At 48.6% G+C, this 20370-nt stretch overlaps 1 protein-coding gene across 10 annotated transcripts in view; it reads left to right on the forward strand.

Moving 5' to 3' along the window:
* Positions 1-20370, forward strand: part of CACNA1B (calcium voltage-gated channel subunit alpha1 B) — a 337207-nt gene that overhangs the window by 155327 nt on the left and 161510 nt on the right. For all 10 annotated transcript variants that reach the window (XM_077189241.1, XM_077189242.1, XM_077189243.1 and 7 more), the window contains exons 7-8: positions 2780-2883; positions 18504-18619. In XM_077189241.1, coding sequence (XP_077045356.1) covers positions 2780-2883; positions 18504-18619 — 220 coding nt within the window. The remainder of the gene's footprint in view (positions 1-2779; positions 2884-18503; positions 18620-20370) is intronic.

The following is a 20370-nucleotide window of genomic DNA, read 5'->3' on the forward strand; positions in this document are numbered from 1 at the left end:
ATAAATAATTGTTCAGCCTTCTGAATCATGGAGCCAGCACACATTATTCCCTGGCTGGGGGCTCCCTGCATTGATATATAAATGTTATAAATGTTATCACCTGTGAGAAATACTCTGACAGTTTGGGGGTTGCTGTTCATTGGGTGAACAGCAATGAGGAAGGCAGTGAGAAAGCTCAGAGACTGAAGAGAAAACAATTCTTATCTCTGTTTGCTGCTCCTCTTGTTTGGCACATGTGGAATGTGTTATGGAGATTGTTTAGTGAAGAGAGTTTGTTAATTGGACTCTGCTGATGGTTGTTTGGACTGATTGAGCAGTTGGGTCAAAGCTGTGTTGTGACTGTGTGGAAAGGGTCATGGGTTTTTCTTTAGTGTAGTTTAGTAGTATAGTAGAGGATAGAGTATAGTATGTAGTGTAATATAATCTAGCTTAATAAAGCAATTGTTCAGCCTTCTGAATCATGGAGTCAGAACACATTATTCCCTGGCTGGGGGCTCCCTGCATTGATATATAAATGTTATAAATCACCTGTGAGAAATACTCTGACAGTTTGGGGTTTGCTCTTCATTGGGTGACTTCTCATACAGAGACTTTTGAGGTGGCAGCAGGTACATGCACAGCTGAGGTAAAACACATTGAAAGTGCTTCCTTTTCTGAGTCCTGCAAGCAAAATTATTCTTGAAAATATGATTGGGAACACTGGCCAAAAGCAGCACAGATAATAAGTTAAAGGCACCAATATCAATTAGAATGAACACAGTCTTTGCCAGTTGGTGTTTGAAAGCAGTTTTTGGGGAGGGAGCTGAGCTCAGGGTTCCTGGGTTTTTTTACCCTCTGCAAAAGGACAAGGAGAATGCAAGAATTTACTTGTGTCAGTGCAATAAATGTTATCACCTGTCAGAAATGCTGTGATGTAGGTTTTGCCTGTTTATTGGGTGACTTCTTACACAGAGACTTTTCAGGTGGCACCAGGTACATGCATGGCTGAGGTAAAGCAAATTTAAAGCATTTCCTTCTGTGAATCCTGCAAGCAAAATTACTCTTGGGAATGTGATTGGGAAGAGTGACCAGAAAGCATCAGAAAGATAATAAGTCATAATAAGATAAGATATAAGATATATATAAGATAATAAGTTAAAGCACCAATATCAGAATTAATGCTGTTTTTGCCAGGTGGTGTTTGAGCTCTTCTCTGTAGGCTCTGCCTTTGGGCAGGGAGGTGAGCCCAGGGCTCCTGGTGTTTTCTACCCTCTGCAGGAGGAGGGAGAAGGATGAGAAGAATGTGTTTAGGTCTATACTTTCCTTTTTGCTCCCCTTCTCCTTTTCCTTCCACCCAACATCAGATCTTCAGATTGCTGCATTCTTCCCGCACAAGAGAGGAATTTGCATTTTCCTCAGCACTGGGATTCTGTCAATGGCCATGTGGCATTCTCCTGTTCAGCACTTCCCCAAAGAGCTCCCTCATGGCTGATGAATGCAGAAACTTTGTCACAAACTGCACCACCCTCCCCTCCTGTTCATCTGCCACTGCTGCCTGCTCAGGGTGGGTTTGGCTGGCAGGAGCCCGAGGTGCTGAGTGAGCAGATGTGGAATTCCAGCATTCCAGAGATCCTGGGTTTCTTGCAGACTCCTTGTCTGGGTGTGAGCAGATCCTGGGCTGAACTGCAGCCTGGCTTTAGGGAAGGCTGTGGTTCCCTGCTGGAGTGGCCCCATTCAGATGGAAATGTGGAGCTGGGGAGGGAGGAGCAGGGAGCCTGCACAGGGTTAGGCCACCTAAAAATGGGGTTTGGTCCTGCAGCAGGGTCAGCCTGGACTGAGGAATTGTTTTAGGTTGGAAAAGGCCTTTAAAGTCATCATTCCCCCAGCACTGCTTTTAAACTCACCATGTCCCCTACACTGCTTTTAAATCCCTTCAGGGATGGGACTCCACCACTGCTCTGGGCAGCATTTCCATGAAGGAATTTTCCCTAATGTCCAATCTAAACCTCCCCTGGCCCAGCCTGAGGCCGTTCCCTCTGCTCCTGTCCCTGTTCCCTGGAGCACAGCCCGACCCCCCTGGCTGTCCCCTCCTGTCAGGAGCTGTGCAGAGCCACAAGGGCCCCCTGAGCCTCCTCTGCTCCAGGCTGAGCCCCTGCCCAGCTCCCTCAGCCTCTCCTGGGGCTCCAGCCCCTTCCCTGGACAAGCTCCAGCCCCTCAAGGTCCTTCTTGAGGAGCCCAGGACTGGAGACAGGATTTGAGGTGCCCCAGCACAGGGGTGGTCACTGCTCTGGTCCTGCTGGACACAGCATGGCTGGGACAGCCCAGGTGCCATTGGCCTCTTGCCCACCTGGGCTCATGTCCAGCCACTGTTACAGCACCCCATGGCCTTTCCCAGCTTTCCAGCCCCAGCCTGGAGCTGTGACCCAAGGACAGGACCCTTGCTGACCCTCAGGCCATGGTGTGACCCCATGGTGTGACCCTGGGCAGGGCCTGCTGCCCTCCAGCACATGCACATCCCACCCAGCCTGGTGTCACCTGTGAACTCCATCCCCCCATCAGAGACAGCAGAGGGCTCTCCCCACTGGAGCTGAGGAAAACCCATGGTGTGGATGTTGGGACAATCAGTTCTTTGGCTGGAATTGCAGCTGCTGAACACAGCAGGACTGACCAGGACATCAGTGCTGGGCACTCCTGTGGAATGCCAAGGGGAATCTCCTCTGCCCTGCAGGTTCTGGGTGGTGTTTTCTCTCCAAGGGAAATAACTCTTGTGTTTGTCTCTCCCTTCTCCCTCTGTTTCCAGACGAACGACGCTGCAGGAAACACCTGGAATTGGCTTTACTTCATCCCTCTCATCATCATTGGCTCTTTCTTCATGCTCAACTTGGTGCTGGGCGTCCTATCAGGGTAAGGCACTCTGAATTGCTGTCCCCACTGGATATTAAAAGGGAAGAAGTGTTGATTTTAGGGGGATATTACTGAGAGAGATGGGTGACACATCCTGCTGTGTCCCCTTCCCACGTATCCCACCCTGTCCTCTCCCTGCAGGGGAATATTTCTGTACAGCCCTAGGGTGGGGGGACAGGCTGGTGGAAAACCCTGCACTGAGATGATTCTGAACCCACATTTGTGGAATTAGGCTGATTTGGGTCAGTACAGCCAACACTTCTGTGCTGCCTTGAAATGCCACCAGGAACCTGCTGGTGCCAATAAAATGCTGGAGTGGGACATGGAAATGTGGATAATGCCACTGATGCAGCCTGGGGAAAGGGGAAGCTCAAACTCAAGGTAATTAAAAGATCTCCGGTTTGGGATTTTTTTTTTGGTGTTTTTTTGTTTTCTTGCACTGATTTTTTTGTTGACTTGTTTTGTTTGTTTGATCTCTGCTTGCTTGAGCCAATATCTGGATTTTGGGGACATGCTGGTCCCTTGATGTTCAAAACCAGGGGTCAGCCAGGAATTTGGACTTTGTTGCAACTGAGGTTTGGGTTTGGGCCTTTGCAGGAATCAAGGTGCCAAGTCTGAAGCTGGAGCATTCCCAGCATCTGGGGAGATGTGATCTGGAATTAACTCACCCCAGGACTATAAAGCTCTCAGACTTTGGCACCTCATTCTGCACTGAGTTTCTTCTTAGATCATGCAGGTGATTGAGATCATAGAAATGTGTTAAAATCTGGATTTTTTTTCCTGCCTCTTGGCAGCAGAGGAAATAAAAATGAGTTGTTGCTGATGTGTGGTAAAAGCCCTTCAGTGCTGCACCTTTCCTCTTCTTTTTTTGTGTGGCTGGAGAAAGGAAAGTGTTTTCCAAAGAACATATCAATGCTGATTTGTATTATTTTGTTACTATTTTCCTTCTCAAAGCACAGGCTGTGGGCTGCAGAGCAGTGGTGTCTGAGGAGGGGAGAGGGCTGTGGGTGAGGTTGTGTCACACCCTTCAGGGCAGGAATAATCATCACAATCAGTAGCTGATCAAAGCCATTTATAACTGATCAATAACTGGTCAAATCCATTTATAACTGATCAATAACTGGCCAAATCCATTTGTAACTGATCAATAACTGACCAAAGCCATAAATAATTGATCAAATACATTTATAGGGCATCTTGGTGTATCAGAGGCTCTGTCTGATGGCTGATTTTCAGGGCTCACCCCAGCAGGGCTGAGTGTGGTTCATTAGGTGCCTCATTTCCCTTGTTCCACAGTGAGATTGAAACCAACCCAAAATCCTGCAGGCTCCTGCTCCTTTGTGCTGGAATCAAAGGGGTTTGGTGAGCAGGAGCTGGAGACCTCTGTCTGACTCTCCTGAAAGCCTCTTGTTGCTTGGGGCAAAATATGAATATTATATAAATGTGTATCTCCTCCTAAAAACAGCTCTGGGCAGGATTCCCTTTGTTAGTGGTGAGGATGAGAAAATCTTCCTCACAGAAGGGAGCCTTTCATTTCTGTTTCACAGAGTGGTTTGACGTCCTTGCCTGGAATAATTCCTGGGGAGAGGCTGAGGAAATAAACATCACAGCACAGGTGTGGAGCACAGGGCTCCTGGTGGGCTTGGAGCTGCTGAGCAGGGAAGGAAAAAATAATATAAAATGGATAAAGATCCTTCCCAGTGAGGGTGGGGAGGCCCAGAGCAGCTGGGGCAGTGCCCAAGGCCAGGCTGGACAGGGCTGGGAGCACCTGGGACAGTGGGAGGTGTCCCTGCCATGGCAGGGGTGGAACTGGATGGGCTTTAAAGTCCTTTGAAACCCAGACCATTCCATGATTCTATATCCAAGTGGAGGAGTGATAGAAGACACCAGAAAAAAGGAAAACCCTTTTCAGTCAGAAAGCAGAGACTGTTGGCAATGTGCTCTGCAGCCAAAAGCCCAGACAGCACCATGGGAAAAAAAAGGAAAAAAAAAAGAGAAATTTAATTTGGAGTTATTGTTTGCCTGGGTTTCTTCATGGAGAAAGACATGGAGAAGTTAACTTCCATAGGACAGAGCTTCACTCAAGGACCTGAAGCCACCACATCCCAGGGACAGCATCAGCTCCAGTTCCTGCTCCAAGCCTGTCCAACCCTGCCTAAATCAAAAATTACAACAAATTATTCAGCTTCTTCTTAAATTGTGAGAGTTTTGCCATAAATCTTGATGGAATTTTCTGCTTTTCTGGAATTATTTGTGGATCCATATCAACACTGAGCAGATACCAGTTATGAGTGGGTTTGGCTCCTGGGTTTGCCTGTTTGAGGAAATCTTGGAAAACTGACCCTGTTGGGATGCCCAGAATCACCTGCTCCCAAAATGTGCAACAAGAGATGAAACCTGTGTTGAAATAAAGAGCAAAGAACCTTCCCTCTCTGCTGATTCTTCTGGAATTATGAGACAGGATCAGAGGAAATGGCCTCAAGTTATGCCAGGGGAGGCTTAGGTTGGATATAAGAAGAGTTTTTTCATGGAAAGGCTTGGGGAGCATTGGAATGGGCTGCCCAGGGTGTCAGCATCCCTGGAAATGTTCAAAAAATGTGTGGAAATGGCACTTGAGGCCATGGCTGATGGTTGGATTTGCTGATTTTAGAGGCCTTTTCCAACCTGAAGGATTCCATGATTCTGTAGCACAGCAAAGGCAGGGAAGTGATGGGAGATGTGGAAGTTTGGAAAAGACAGAATATAGAAATGAGCCCCAGTCTTGGGCCCCAGCTGATTCCTGGTGGGTGCTGGGCTGGACCTGCTCACCCCAGTGCCAAAGGTGGGGCTCTGACTGGGGAAACTGGGATCAGCTCCTCCTTGCCAGGCTGGAGAGCACTGGAAAATAAAGGAAGTGTATCACAGAAATACAGGAAATGCAGGGAATTCTGTGTTGTATTCAGGGGCAGTGAGAGTTCCTGGAGTGGTGCAGTGGTCAAGGGAGCTGTGATTGAAGCAGCTCCTGAAATCCAGGGAATTTGGTTGGTTTTTCTGGAATATCTGGGGCTCTCCAGCAGGACTCAGCATCCACTGGAGCAGTGGTTTTGTGTCCCTTGTGGGGGATTTTCCTCCCTGCTCCTCACTTTGTACTCCTCCCCTTTCTATTTTCCTTCCCTGGTGCTTGGTTGTTCTGTGAACCAAGGAAACTCAGCAGCCCTGCAGAACCCAATAGAGCAGAAAAATACAGATTATTTCCTTCTGCAGAGCTTTTGCTGAGTGTCACAACTGATTTGGGAGCTCAGGACTGCACAGGGCCAGGAGAGCAGGAGGAGAAATTCCTCTCCCTTTTGATCCCAAGAACATCCAGGAGCTCATTTCCTTCTGCTTGTGGAATTCTGGAATTCAGAGCATGGCTGTGTTCTGCCCATCCATGTGCTGGGAATTGTGCTGGGGTGACTCCCCAGTCACAGACACACACAAAAAAGGGGGAAATATAAATGATAAAAGTAAATAATTGAAAACTAGGTGGAATTAGAAGATTTGACACCTGCTTCAAGTTTTGCTTGCCCATCCCTCCAGGCCATCATTGGGTGATGCTATCCCTGTTTCAAAAGCTGGGGCACCTTACTTCCCAAAAATTGAGGTGGCATTTTCTAAGAGTGGAACAACTGCAGTGGTGAAAATATTTAGGAATTTGTGTCCATAACGTATTTCCCATGGAACATCTTTCTGTGCTGACTGCAGTGGGAGGTTAATTTTATTAAATCATTTGTAAACTCTTTGTTTGTGATCTAGGGAGCAATACAGGGGAATACAACTTTTCCACCAAAAAAAAAAAATAGAAAAAAAACAAGCAAAAAACCCCCAAAACAACAACAACAACAAAAGATTGGCTGCCTCTGGTGGCACCACAAGATTGTTCTGACTGCAAACCATGGCAGGAGGTGCTGACCCCAGCTGCCCTCCTGCATCCCTCAAACACAGGCTCATTTGCTGCTTAGGATGTCACAGCTTCCCTTCTGGCCACAAAACACCCTGGGATGATTCCCATGAATTTTTTATTGAACTCTGCCCATGGCTTGCAGCAAGGAGGGAAAGACCCCCACATGTGCCTGAGAAGCGCTGCCCCACAGTGAAGCTTTTTCTGATTTAGTTCTGGGTTTATTGCCCTATGTCCCCAAGGGCTGGGCACCTCATCCTCAACCCCATCCCCATCCCATCCCCTGGGGCAGCAGCTCTCTGGCCACTGAGAGAGAAACACAACTTTCCCAGGCCTTTCTGGGGAAGGCTGTGAGAAGATCAGAGAAAAGAATGAGAAACAATTCTCATCTTAACCTGCTGCACCTGTTGTTGTGCACATGTGGAATGTGTTATGGAGATTTGTTTACCCAAGGGTGGTTTCTTAATTGGCCAATGGTGATGGTGTTTTAAGTAAAGGACCAATTAAGTCCACCTGTAACAAACTAGGTTATAAAAGTATGGGTTTCTTAAAAGAGATTATTAGTAGCCTTCTGAAATGCATTAAATCTATGTCAATTATTACCTGGCCAGGGACCCACTGCCCTGACATTCCCCATCCCATCCCATCCCAACTTTGTCTTCCCAGTGTTCCCTCCCTCAGTAGCCCCTTCAATGCTGGTTTTCTCCTCCTGCTGCTGTTCCCCTGCCAGCTCCCAGCATTTCCCACAGCCTGCTGGGATTATGGGGTTTCCTACAGCTTGGGTATTAATTTTGCCTGCTAATGAGCTGCATGATGCCACACAATACATTGCTGAACTGTTTTGATGCTTTGGATTACACAATGCAAAGAGGATAAACGTTATCCTGGGATGCTGGGAGGAAGATGATTGAACTTATTTCAAGGCTAAGTGCTTTTTGGCACGGATCCAGGCAGGGGGAGCGCTGAGGGTGGTGAGACAGCCGGAATTCTGGCCAGAGAGGCCACGCTCCCAGAGTGATGCATTGGGATCCTGGGAGTCTGCGCCTCTGGAGTGTGAAAAATGTTGCTTGTCATGTCCTCAAATATTTATGGTGAAGCCTGAGGTATTTCCAGCCCAGGCAGTGCAGAGTGATGGTTGCTGCCAGGGTTTACTCATCTGGCTGAGCTGGAGACAATGTGCTGTCCTTAGAACTGCTCTGTCCTGGGTGTGCCACACCTCTGTTTTGTGTGATCACCTGGGGCAGGTAATGCCTTTTTCAGGCTACGTAAAAACAGAGGCCAGAAAAAAAATAAGGCAATAAAAAGCAGGTATATTTATTGAAGGCCTTCAGGTACATTTCAGGCAGGCAAAGCCCCCCAGGGACTACACCCAAAATGGACAATGGTTTCACAGGTTTTCACTTTTATAAGTTTGGTCCATTTGCATATTGGGGGTTCATCTGCTAATTACAGCTTCAGGTAATGAAGTCATTTATCCCAGGTTTGCTCTCCCCCAAACTCCCTTTTGTTTCCATCTCTGGGGCCTGAGGCAGTGAGGCGTCCTTGATTGCCAGGCCTGGAGAGGAATTGTTGTGTCTGCCCCACATGGGAAAGCAGCAGCAGCTCCCACTGTGTGTGGAGTTTGGAGTTACACACTAAAGAATTGCAGGATTACAAGTATATGGAAAATATAAAAGCTCAAATCCTAAGGGATCACAGGGACTCTGGGGAGATGTTTGGAATGGGTGCAGTAGCTCTGTGCAAGTGAGAGCCTGGCAGGGGACACAGCTCCACCTGTGCTGGCACCTCGAGGGGACAAGGGGCAAGGGAAAAAGGGCTTTAATTCTTTTTCTCACCCTTTTCTGAGCAGTCTGGAGCCTGGGTGCTTGATCCCACCAAACACCCTCCCCGTGCTGTGCTCCAGGCTCCCTGGGGGATCTCTGTGTCTCTGCTGTCCCAGGGTCACCCAGGTTTTTGTGGTGTTGGAGCAGCTCCTCAGGAGGCAGCACAGCCCCATCCCCACCTCCCTGACCCCAGCTGCCTGCCCTGCTGAACTTCATGACAGGTTTTCCCATCCTGAGGGCTTTTGCCCGATTGAGATCATAAAACCTCTGCCTGCAAGACGTGCAGAGGCTGGAGGAGAGTGGTGCTGATGAATTTGTCACAATGGCAAAGTGTTCTTGTGTCCTCCTTCCCCTCATTACACAGACAATCCTTCATTTGTTCCCAGTGCCCTGGTACCTGCTGTGATCTGACTTTGCCTGGTGTTAATTATTTGCAGCAGAAGAGCTGCATCATGGAAAGAGATGAGATTCTGGCTTCCTCCTTGCTTTTAGTCTGTTCTAAGACTGTGCTTAAAAGGGAGGGGAAAGAGAAGAAAAAAAGCAGAATTCTTTTTTCCCTTTTTCTTTGCTCATCACCCTTTTTAACAAAGCCATCATTGCAAACGTGAAATGAGGGAGAAATTTTTCTTTCCTGGTTTCTTGCTGGAGGGGGCAGTGACTGATCCTACTGAATGTGGGTCCTTTGCTCCTTCTGTGATTTTGGTTAGTCCAGGAGAGCTGCACTTCCTTTATTTGCCCTTCTCTTGGGCCACAATGGAAATCAAAGCCCAGAATACAAAAATGATACAGAGGAGACCTAAATTTGAATTTCATGGGGCCTCTGCTTTGTCCTGGGAGTGGAAACTTGAACAGAACCAGAGGTTCATCCTGCAATTGCAGCAGGCTGAGGCAAGGAGATAAATGGGGCTTTTGAACTCCTTTTTCTCCCTTTGTCAGTGCCTCCTTCCAGCCAGGTTTGCCCAGCTGTGGCACTTGCAGTTCTCAAATCAGATTTTGGGGAATCAAAATCAAATTGGCACAAGCTGAATGGACAGACAAAGGAAAGGAGGGAGGAAGATGGATTGAAGGCTTCACCTCTGTGCTGTTCCCTTCTCTCCCCAGAAATACAGAACATTTTCCATCTTTGGCCTGCATTTGAAGCTCTTGTTGCAGTGATTAAAGTGACTCTGAAGCCTGACTGGGTGCTCAGAGATGATTCTCTGTGAGATACTCCCATCCCTTATCAGCTGCTGGAGGAGAGATGAGATTTCCCCTCTTTAGAGCAATGAGGAGGGAGCAGGAGCAGCTCTCCCTGTGCAGGATTGATGGATCCAGTGCTTATTCCTCAGCACTGGACAGTGGGATGGGTTAAGCAGCTCTTTGGGCTCAGTCTGGACCTTTTCCAGGGGGTTCCTGGCTGGCTGCAGCTCCAGGTGAAATGGAAACAAAAATGTGTTTCTTGGGGTGGCTGAGGAGCCACAGAGCTGGGCTTTCCTTCTTTAATAAACTCAGACTTTTCAGCAAACTGCAGTAAAACTTATCTTAGAGGTGCTGTCACCAGCACAAAGGAATTCTAAAAACATTCTGGCTTTTCAGGTGAATCCATTGTTTGGTTTCCTCTCATTCCAGCAGTTTTCAGTGTGCTCTCCCTGTGCCCCATGGGTGGGTTTCCTTTCACCTCCCTCAGGTTTTTCCTTGCCCAAATGAGGTGCATTTCCATGCTTTTCCTTCTTGTTTCATGGGGCCTTTCCAATCAAGATGCTTTCCCTGTGTTCAGTGGTGACCTGGTCCTGATTTTTAGAGCTATTTGAAACCAGTGATTTAACAATACACCACGTTCATCTCTATTCATGTTTTCAGAGCAGTAAGTCAGAGGCATCAAATTATTTTTAGTTTTGCCTGCAGATTTCTGAGGATTTTGTCTGTGGATGAGAATAATCAAAGTCAGCTCATCCTGAACTTTTCCTGATCCTTGCTGTGGTAAAGGACTGATTCTATGGGGAAGAAATCCATGGTTTTACTGCTCTCCTGTCATTCTGTTTGCGGCCCGTGTGGGTGCAAAGGGCCAGCTAAGATTTGTCCTCTTGGGTTTGCATCTTCCTAGCTCTGGGTCATGTCCAGGCAGCTGGAAATGGCACTGCTTTTCTATTCAGATTCTTCTTCCCCAAGCCAGGTTTCTAACTTCTAACAGTGTATTTCTAACTCACCAACATCCTCCCAGCTTTGTGTGCCACAGGGAATAAGTCCCTCCTTCCTTTCCCCCATCCCTTCCCTCCTGCTGCTGCTGTGGCTCCTTCAGCCTCTGCTGTGGTTGCCTTTCCTCCTCTCCTTCAAGAGTTTCAGGGAGAAAATCCAAAGGTTGTTGCCTTTGGGGTGCCTGATCCCTGATCTGATGCCCAGGGCTGCATTCCTCCAGGCAGGACTGGCTGTCCCTGTGTCTGCTGAGGTGTCACTGTCATCCATTGCTTTATCAACCCTTGTTATTCCAGGCAGGACTGGCTGTCCCCATGGCTCCTTGTGGTCACCAATTGTTGTGGTGTTGTGAGGGTCCCCAGGATGAGGTGAAAGATGAGAATTGACTCCCAGTTCTCAGAAGGCTGATATATGATATGATATGATAATGATATACTAAAACTATATTAAAGAGTCATCAGAAGGCTAGACAAGAATGAATAATAAAAACCTGTGACTCAGAGAGTCCCAACACAGCTGGACTGGGATTGGCCATTAATTAAAAACAATCCACATGGAACAATCAAAGATGCACCTGTTGGTAAGCAACCTCTAAACCACATTCCAAGCAATCAGATAATTATTGTTTGCATTTCTTTTCTGAGGCTTCTCAGCTTCTCAGGAGAAAAATCTTGGTGAAGGAATTTTTCATAAAATATCATGGTGACAGCTCCTGAGGTGCCACCTGCCATCCACTGCTTTATGGAATCCCTTATGGAATCCTTGTCCCTCCAGGCAGACCTGGCTGTCCCCATGGCTCCTGAGGTGCCATTTGCCATCCATTGCTTTAGCAATCCTTGTTTCTCCAGGTGTTTCAGTGTATTTGCAAGGGTTAGGCCATAGTGTGCAGCCAGCCTGCTTCTGAGTTTGTTATCAAAGCCTCAGGAATTCATCAAGGCTACTGGAACATAAATTGTGCTGAATTAAGAAAGAAGAGGCTGAAAAACTGACTACCAAGACAGCAAGAACTGGATACCAGAGGGCTGTGAAACACCCGGACTGTAACCAATCACATACCCTGAGAAATGCAGGCAGAAAATGAGTGAACAGGACAAAGGCACCAGTCAAGAAGTGTGTACTTGGTAGTTTGTAGAATCTACAAAAATGTGTGTAAGGTAAACAATAAATGGCTTCTGCTTTTGGTCAGTTGTCCAGGAGTCCTGGATTTCCCACTTCCAGGCAGGACTGGCTGTCCCCATGGCTCCTGAGGTGTCATTTGCCATCCAGGCCCAACTTTATGCAATTCTTGGATGTACTTGGGCTGGAAACCAAGCCAGTTCTAAAACTCACTGGATTTTTTTTTTTATGTTAATTTGAAGACTTGAAATTCCAAAAGTTCTTCTCAGCTTCTTTCCAGGAGTGGCAGGCTGAGTCCTTCCAAGATCTGCTGCTTTCTCAGCAGCACTTCATCTCCGGGGATGGCGGCTGCTCTGCTGTGTAGAGTCTGAGATTTCCTGAGATCTGAACGTGGGATCTTTCTCAATGAGGAGCTAATTACCTGTGCTGTAATTACAAGTCGCTAATCACCAGCACTATTAGCACAAGGATGACAGCGGTGCTGTCTCATCTCTCTCTGCCTCTTCCCCGCCTGTGGGAAGCGTTTCTGGCTGATTTCTGAGCAGCAAACCCGAATTGCAGAGGTTTGAGGATGCCATCAGTCTTGCACTGCCGCTGCCCTGGGCGTGTGCCATGCAAGCCAGAGCAGGAGGAGAATTTAGGATGCTCCATCCCAGCTCTCTGCTGTCACACAGGACAGTTAATCACACACTCAGGGGATGAAGATTGTGGGTTGTTGATTTTTATCCCTCTTTGGCGTGACAGGATTTTTAATTTAAGGCCAACGTGGATCAAGCAGTTACAAGAATTTCATTAGTTTATTAAGTTTACTGACCCTGGTGGTTATTGAGGAGCTGAGTCTGTCTCTTGTGTGGCTCGGGGGGCTCTGGAATTGCCCTGGAGTGGCTGTCTCAGCACATATTTCACAGCGAGATTGATTTCCCTCCTCCACCCACCAAGGTGGAAAGCAGCCACCATCCATTTCCTGGTGACACTAAGCACCAGCCACTCTCCAGGAGAAAAATGTGACACGAGGAGCCTGACTGGATGTGGTTTCCATGATGGATGCACTGCCTTGGAATCCTGCTTGTTCCTGCTTTCTCTGTGCAATCAGCTACAACCCGGGCAGGGGCACCTTCCACCATCCCAGGCTGCTCCCAGCCCATCCTGGCCTTGGCACTGCCAGGGATCCAGGGCAGCCACAGCTGCTCTGTGCCAAGACCTCTCCACCCTCACAGAAAAACATCATTACACATTCCAGAACTGGCCAAAGGGTGGAAAACCAGCTCTGAAAAAATCCTGGAGGTAAAACTGGGCAGGAAGCAGCAAATTCCTGCTCAGGTTTTTCCTTTCTGGTGATTTGGGAGATTTTTGCAAGTCAATGCCATAAATGGGAATTATGCTGAATAAAAGAGGAAACCTATTTACTGCTCCCAAGCCTTCCCATGGGGCTCTCTGTGTTTTCATTTGGAGCTGGCAGGGAAACTTCAGTTGAAATATTTTTAGATGAAATAAGGCATTTTGATATCATTCCCCCCTTTTCTTTGAATCTGTTCTGAAATCTCTTGAAGAGCTCTCAAAGGGAAATTCTGGGAGTTTTCTAGTTGCAGCAAATGGGGAATATTTCAGTTCTTGAATGGTGATGGACATAGTGGAAGAGACACACATAATTATTATTTCATTTCACATTGAAAACCCTCTTTTTAACAAGTCCCAGCTTCACCAAACCTCTCTGCCATCTCCTTAAAAGAGAAAGAACAAGTGGAGCTCCTCTCACCAGGAAGATCCTAAATCAAGACCCTCCAGTCTTGAACCTGCTTGTGCAGCAGCTCTGGAGCATTCAGGAGGAATTTGATGGGCAGGGACCCAAGGAATTGCCTTCTCCTGGATGTTACATTCCCAAATTCTACAGCAGTGCCTGGACAAGGCTGTGGCCCACAGGAACCTCAGGAGGTTCCAGCAGTGCTGGAGCTGCCCCTGGGTCAGGAGGACCCCCAGGACCAATCCAGGCTGGGGTGAGCAGCTGGAGCAGCCCTGAGAGGGAGCTGGGGGTGCTGGGGGTGAGAGCTGGAGCTGCCCCAGCCCTGAGCCCCTGCCCTGGGCTGAGCCCAGCGTGGGCAGCAGGGCAGGGGGGATTGTGCCCTGTGCCCTGTGCTCAGGTGAGACCCCACCTGCAGAGCTGCCCCAGCCCTGGCCCAGCACAGGCAGGAGCTGGAGCTGCTGCAGAGACCCAGAGGAGGCACCAGGGGGATCAGGGGATGGAGCAGCTCTGCTGGGAGGAGAGGCTGGGACAGCTGGGATTGTTCACCTGCACAGGAGAAGCTTTGGGGGGACCTCAGTGTGGCCTTGCAGGGCCTGGAGGGGCTGACAGGGAAGATGGAGAGAGACAGGGGATAAGGGATGGAGGGACAGGACAATAAGGAATGGCTTCCCACTGTCGGATTGCAGGGTCAGATGGGAGATTGGGAATTAGGAATTGTTCCCTGTGAGGGTGGGCAGGCCCTGGCACAGGGTGCCCAGAGCAGCTGGGGCTGCCCCTGGATCCCTGGCAGTGCCCAAGGCTAGGCTGGACAGGGCTGGGAGCAGCCTGGGACAGTGGGAGGTGTCCCTGCCCATGGCAGGGGTGGCACTGGATGGGCTTTGAGGTCCCTTCCAACCCAAACAATTCTGGGATTCTGTGGTGGCCAAAGCTGCCAGTTCCAGGGAGCAGGAGGGCACAGGTGGCTTTAACCTCACAATGTCCCTCACTGGTACCTTGGGAGATCTGTGTTTACCTATACAGAAACTGCTGAAGGTTTGCAACTTCCAGCAGTTTCTCCCTCATTTTCTTCCACTTTTAAAGTACAGACTTTCCACTTGAGATTCTGGACTCTGATCCTTGTGGGTCTTTTCTGTTTTGTGACTCTGCAATAGAAAGCTGTGATAAAAGAGACAAGTCCTGGGTAACTTTTACTGTCCTCAGGCCAGACAGGACCTGGCAGAAGATGAAAAGCTCTGCAAGGAGAGCTCTCCCTTTGCTGCTCCTGAGGGGTGAGGGAGCAGTGCCATGGCTCATCTGCTGTCCTTCCTGCCCACGGGGGTCCTCCAGGAAACTTCCCACTGCTGCTGTCTCCTCCTTTGGGAAGCTGTGCTGACGCCAGCCCCCAACGCCACGCCTGGAAAATGAAATGCTCATTGTCACCTTGTGCTGATCTCATTCCTCTGGCTCCAGTGTCTTGGTTTGGAAAGACAGGAGTCTGCTAAGGAAGGCAGGAGCCTCCCCTGAAATGGAGAATGTAAACCCTTCCCACCCCTCCCAATTGCTATAAATTTTAAATTAAGGGGCTCTCAGGCAAAAATATGGGAGCAGAAAATAACAGTTCTTTAATAGGGAAGAAAAAATAAAAGGATAAAATCAACAATGCAGTACACTAGAACAACACTGCCAGAGTCAGAACCCAGCCTGACACCCTGTGGGTCAGGGTGCTGGCACAGTCCCATTGGAAATGTGGCTCAGCCCTCCTGCAGTGTCAGGGCTGGTTCTGCTGGAGCAGGGGTCCTGTAGAGAAGGATGGATTCTGCCTCTGAAGATCCAGTGGAAGGAGAGGCAGCTGCTGTTCCTCTGGGGAATCCAGTGGAGAAGCCGTGCTGGTGTCTCCAAACCTCTGGATTATATCTGGGTAGCAATGCTTGGCTCCTCCCTCTGGGCTCACATCTCCCAGTGGGATGCTGTAGTTCTTATCAGCCATGCAGGGACATTCAATGGCTGTTATCAGCAGATGTCCCCTCTCAGGGAGGAGTGAATGTGGTCACTCAAAGAGAGAGATAAGGCAAACTGCCCACTTGACAAAGATGGTAATAGAAAACATCTTGCATTGCAATTTTTCAGCATCCAGACACAAATCCAGACTGAGGGAAGCTCCATGGCCCCAGGCAACAGGGCAAGGAGCAGGAATGAGAGCATGAAAAGGGAGGAGGGGTGACACAGCTGACACTGCAGGATGTGGGATCACCCCGGGGATGTGCTGAGTGCCAGGGAGGAGCTGCTTGGTCATATTGGAATAATTACCAATACAGCAGGATGGGATGTGCCTGAGCTTGTCTGGGCCTTGGTGCTGAACCAAACAGCAGCACTGTGGTGTTTCACCCCACAGACATTTTGGCCGGCTGGGTGTGTGGTGTTTCACCCCACAGACACTTTTGGCAGGCTGGGTGTGTGGTGTTTCACCCCACAGACACTTTTGGCAGGCTGGGTGTGTGGTGTTTCACCCCACAGACACTTTTGGCAGGCTGGGTGTGTGGTGTTTCACCCCACAGACACTTTTGGCTGCCTGGGTGTGTGGTGTTTCACCCCACAGACACTTTTGCCTGCCTGGGTGCTGCTGCTGAGCACTGCAGACAAGTCCAGGCCTGCAGGAGCTCTGGTGCTGCTGGGATGGAGCTTCCCCCCATAACAGGGGCTGCCCCTCAGGTTTCCCTCTGTGGAGAAGCTTTAAGGCGATGGTGAAGGAAAGGAGTCGGTTCTGATGGAGGGTTTGGATCCAGAGCTTTATTCTGGCCCTCAGGCCTCTGAATGCAGCACCAGCTCCAACAGAACTCCCTGAGCCCGTGGCTGCTGCTCCTTTAACCCCGGGGAGAGGGCAGGGAAGGGGCAGGGAGGCACCAAGCAGGGACAGGAGGGGAGGGACAAAGGGACAAAGGACACCTGGATGGCCCAGTGCCCCCCAGGGGTAGAGGGCATCCTTTGGATCTGCCAATCACTCAGTGCCCTTCTGGAATGCCAGGAGTGACAGACAGTGCTGGGAGGGGAAAGGAGAGGTGACTGACACACCTGGGAGGGAATTATCCTGAGGGACCCGAGGTTCTGGGGTAAAACCTGAAATCACAACACAACAGGCTCAGAGCTGTGTTTGGACTCCAAGAATGGGGCCAGGGGCTGTCCTGGCAGGTGGGGACAGGAGAGGGGAGTCAGGAGCCTGGGATGTGCTCAAAATGAAGATTCCAGCTCAGCTCTCCCATCAGTGCTGAATCCCCCCTCAGTCCTTTCTGCGTGGGTCACATCCCTGCCAAACAAAGCACAAGTGGCACCTTTGAAGGAGCAGCTGCAGATTGGGAATGCAAAGCTGCCCCTGGCAGTTGGAGATCCTTTTTCCAATTTTTCCCCCCATTCTTCCACCCTTCTCGCAGTTCCTGTTCCTTGTTGGCTTTTGATAAGCATGTATGGGTGGGATTTTAGTAAAAATCATTAGTTAGCTGATTAATTATTAGTAAACTGAGGGTATGAAGGACCAGAAGAGTTAAGATGTGCTGGGGGACTGAAGCCTCTTGATCCCACATTTAACCACACAAAGCTCTTGTGGGAGACACTCCAGTATGAGCTTAAATAGGGATTGCAGGGGCTGGTCAGAGCTCCATAAATGGCAGCTGGACACCTTTATTTGTCCAGAAAATCAGAACATTCCAGAGGTGCCAGGAATTACCTTGAGGAAAGCCCCAGTGTGGGTTGTCAGGCTGGTGGCTGCATTTTTTTCTCACCTTCATTTCAAGCTAGACCAGCAGGATGTACCTGGACGTGATTTCTGTGATGGTTGGGTGACCTTTCCTTTCTGCCTGCCCTGTTCCAGTGATGACATCCAGACTCTTGCTTTCCATGGGATTTTAGCAAACAGCAGGAACATTTTTATCCTCAGCCCAGGACATCTGGGAGATTTCACCTCAACCCATCCCCACTGAGTTCTCATTTGACCTGTGCTTGTCACAATCACCAAAGCCTGGGAAAGCTTGAAGAAAGACTGACAGGGAAGAGCAGATCCCTTTAGAAAAATTCTGATGTCTGTGACAATCTTGGCTTCTAGAGGAGATTGTGCTGTGGAGAGAGCTGGAGGATGGTTTTTAGCATTGAGGATGATAATTTGTGTTTCATGAATGGCTGTGGTGTATGCACATGGAATTCTTCAGGTCTTTTTCAGGATCAGAGAGGCAGCTGAGGAATAATTTGTTGGACTGATGCCTCAGGTTTTAGCTTTTCTATTTTTCACATTCTGTGCTGCTTTAGTGTGTGGGTCTGGGCTTCACATCAGGGCATGCTGAGCTCTGTGCACAGAGCAGGGAGACAAAACAATTCCTGCTCCAGCTGGGCACCAAGGACAAATGACCCAAATCTCAGCCCAAGAGCACAAACCCCGTGGGCTGGAGAGAGAAAAACAAGGATGGGACTGCAGGGGCTAAAGCTGGGATGGGACAATGAACTGCAAGATGCAAATGGAGCAGAACTGATCCCAGGGAGAGACCCCGTGCCTGGTTGTGCATTTTGGGGCCATTTTGGTTCATCCTGGGTGCAGCCCTGGCTGGGCTCTTGTGCTGCCCAAGCTGGATCCATGGAGACTTTTAATACCCAAAAATCCCAAATTTAAACCCAAATCCCTGCTTTATTCTTTAGCTCTGTCCAGCCTCTGTTCTAGGTCAGCCTGCACAAGGCACCAGGAAAACAACGAGTCCCTTGCTGTGCTTTCTACTCCCTCCTCCCATCCTGGACTCCACAGGCTCCCTGAGCTCCTCTGGAAGGCTGGGGGAGGGCTGTGTGCCTGCCCTGGCTGCCTGTGATGGGTTTTCCCTCTCTTGTGTGCCCGCAGTGAATTTGCCAAGGAGCGGGAGCGGGTGGAGAACCGCCGGGCGTTCCTGAAGCTCCGCAGGCAGCAGCAGATCGAGCGCGAGCTCAACGGCTACCTGGAGTGGATCTTCAAAGCAGGTAAGGCTGGCATCTCCCAGGCTGGCCTGGATGTGGCAAGGGGCAAGGGAGCTCTGGTGATGTGTGGGAATCCACAAAATCAGAGGGTTTTGGGAAAGCTGCAAAAGGCAGGCTCTAGAGGCAGCAGAACTGTGATTACAGCTAAGCAGTAGCCATGAGATTGGTCAGCAGAAAATATATGTAAAATGTAGAAAAGCAAAGACAAATAGAACAATGGTCTGTGTATTAATGCTTGTCTAGAATAACTCCCTAAACTACAGAAAAGTTTATCTAGCAAGATATTAGGAAGGTTGAAGCTTAATAATGGAGCTCTGTGCATTGTGTTTTAAGGCTCACAAGCAGGTATTGTATTTGAAATAAGCAAACATTGTTTAACCAAAGGTAGTGGTTGGATGGAACTACTGTCAATGTGCTTTTGCTTTGTGGTGAAAAAACTTTTAAAGTAAGTTGTAACATGAAGTTCTTTGCTGCCTGGGATGTGAGCTGGTGGCATCTTCCCATTGCCATCACCATGTAACGAGACTGATGCTGGAAAATAAACCAGCTCAAGGCACGTTCCCAGCAGTCCTGTCCTGATTGTGATTTGTACACAGACCCCAGCTGGCCACAGTGATGGGCTCCAGAATGAGTCCTTGGTGTGGCCAAGCCTGGGAGGGCCTGGCCAGCACTCATTGGTTTTGTTGGAATTATTTCTGAGTGTTCGCACCAAAGTTATTGCAAAAATATCTTGGTTTGGTTTAAGCAAAACTAAAGAGCTGAGCCAGCTTTATTGCTGAGATCAAAGCAATTGTCCTAATACAGGATAATATAAAAAGTGATCTGTGGATGCAACAGCTTGGTCAGAAAGAGAGAAAATGAGCTTTGCTTTCTCACTTTTTGGTCAGGCTGTTGCACCCACAGTGATGGAGTGCCCAAAGCCTGCACAGGGAGGAACTGTTCCCTTCCATGAGTAATTTCTGTTTTATTTACTCCCTGCCCCAGCTGGTTTATCAGCCTTTCTTTCTGTGCTGATAAAACCCACCCAAGTGGCATTTTATGAGCTACAAAGATCACTTGTATGAAGCTCCCCCCAGCCCATATTAACATTGATTTATAACCACTGGAACTGAACATTGCTCTTTATTGCAAGGCGTGAGCAACTTTAACCAGGACCCAGACACATCAATTTAACAGAAAATAGCATTTTTATCAGACTGCAACGATTACCAATAACCTTCCTGCTTTATGGAGGAGCTGATATTTATATATTGACATAACCACAGTCAATTCTTTCATGCAGCACCAAGAAAATGGGGGTTAATTCCCTCCTTGCTTGCTTTTCAACATCTGAGCCAAGTGAAAAGGCCTTTTAAAACAATGATGGGGAGGAAAAGAAGTGCTGGTTTCTCAAATGGATTCCTGGGTGCCATTTTAGACAGATGAGTTTAATCTTTGCTCTTTACAACTGAAATGTAAAATAGAAATATCAGCACTTTATGTGGTGCTTTAAACCCATTATTTCTTGTGGCACTGCACTGGGTGACAATTGAGGGCCACTTGTGTTGTCAGACTTTTATTCACTGTGACTGTTTGGCAGCAACTCAGGCAGCCACCCTTCATTCTGTGCTTCTGGAGAAATCAGAAAATGAAGAATTCCCTTTCTTTTCCATTGAGAATTTGTCTTCTCATTAGTTTACAGCTTCTGTGCAGCCTCTAACTCAGATTAATTCCTGCCTTGCCCAGTGGCTGGAGCAGGGTTCTCTGGGCTTCTC

Source organism: Agelaius phoeniceus, chromosome 21 (assembly GCF_051311805.1).
Source record: "Agelaius phoeniceus isolate bAgePho1 chromosome 21, bAgePho1.hap1, whole genome shotgun sequence".
NCBI classification, from domain to species: domain Eukaryota; kingdom Metazoa; phylum Chordata; class Aves; order Passeriformes; family Icteridae; genus Agelaius; species Agelaius phoeniceus.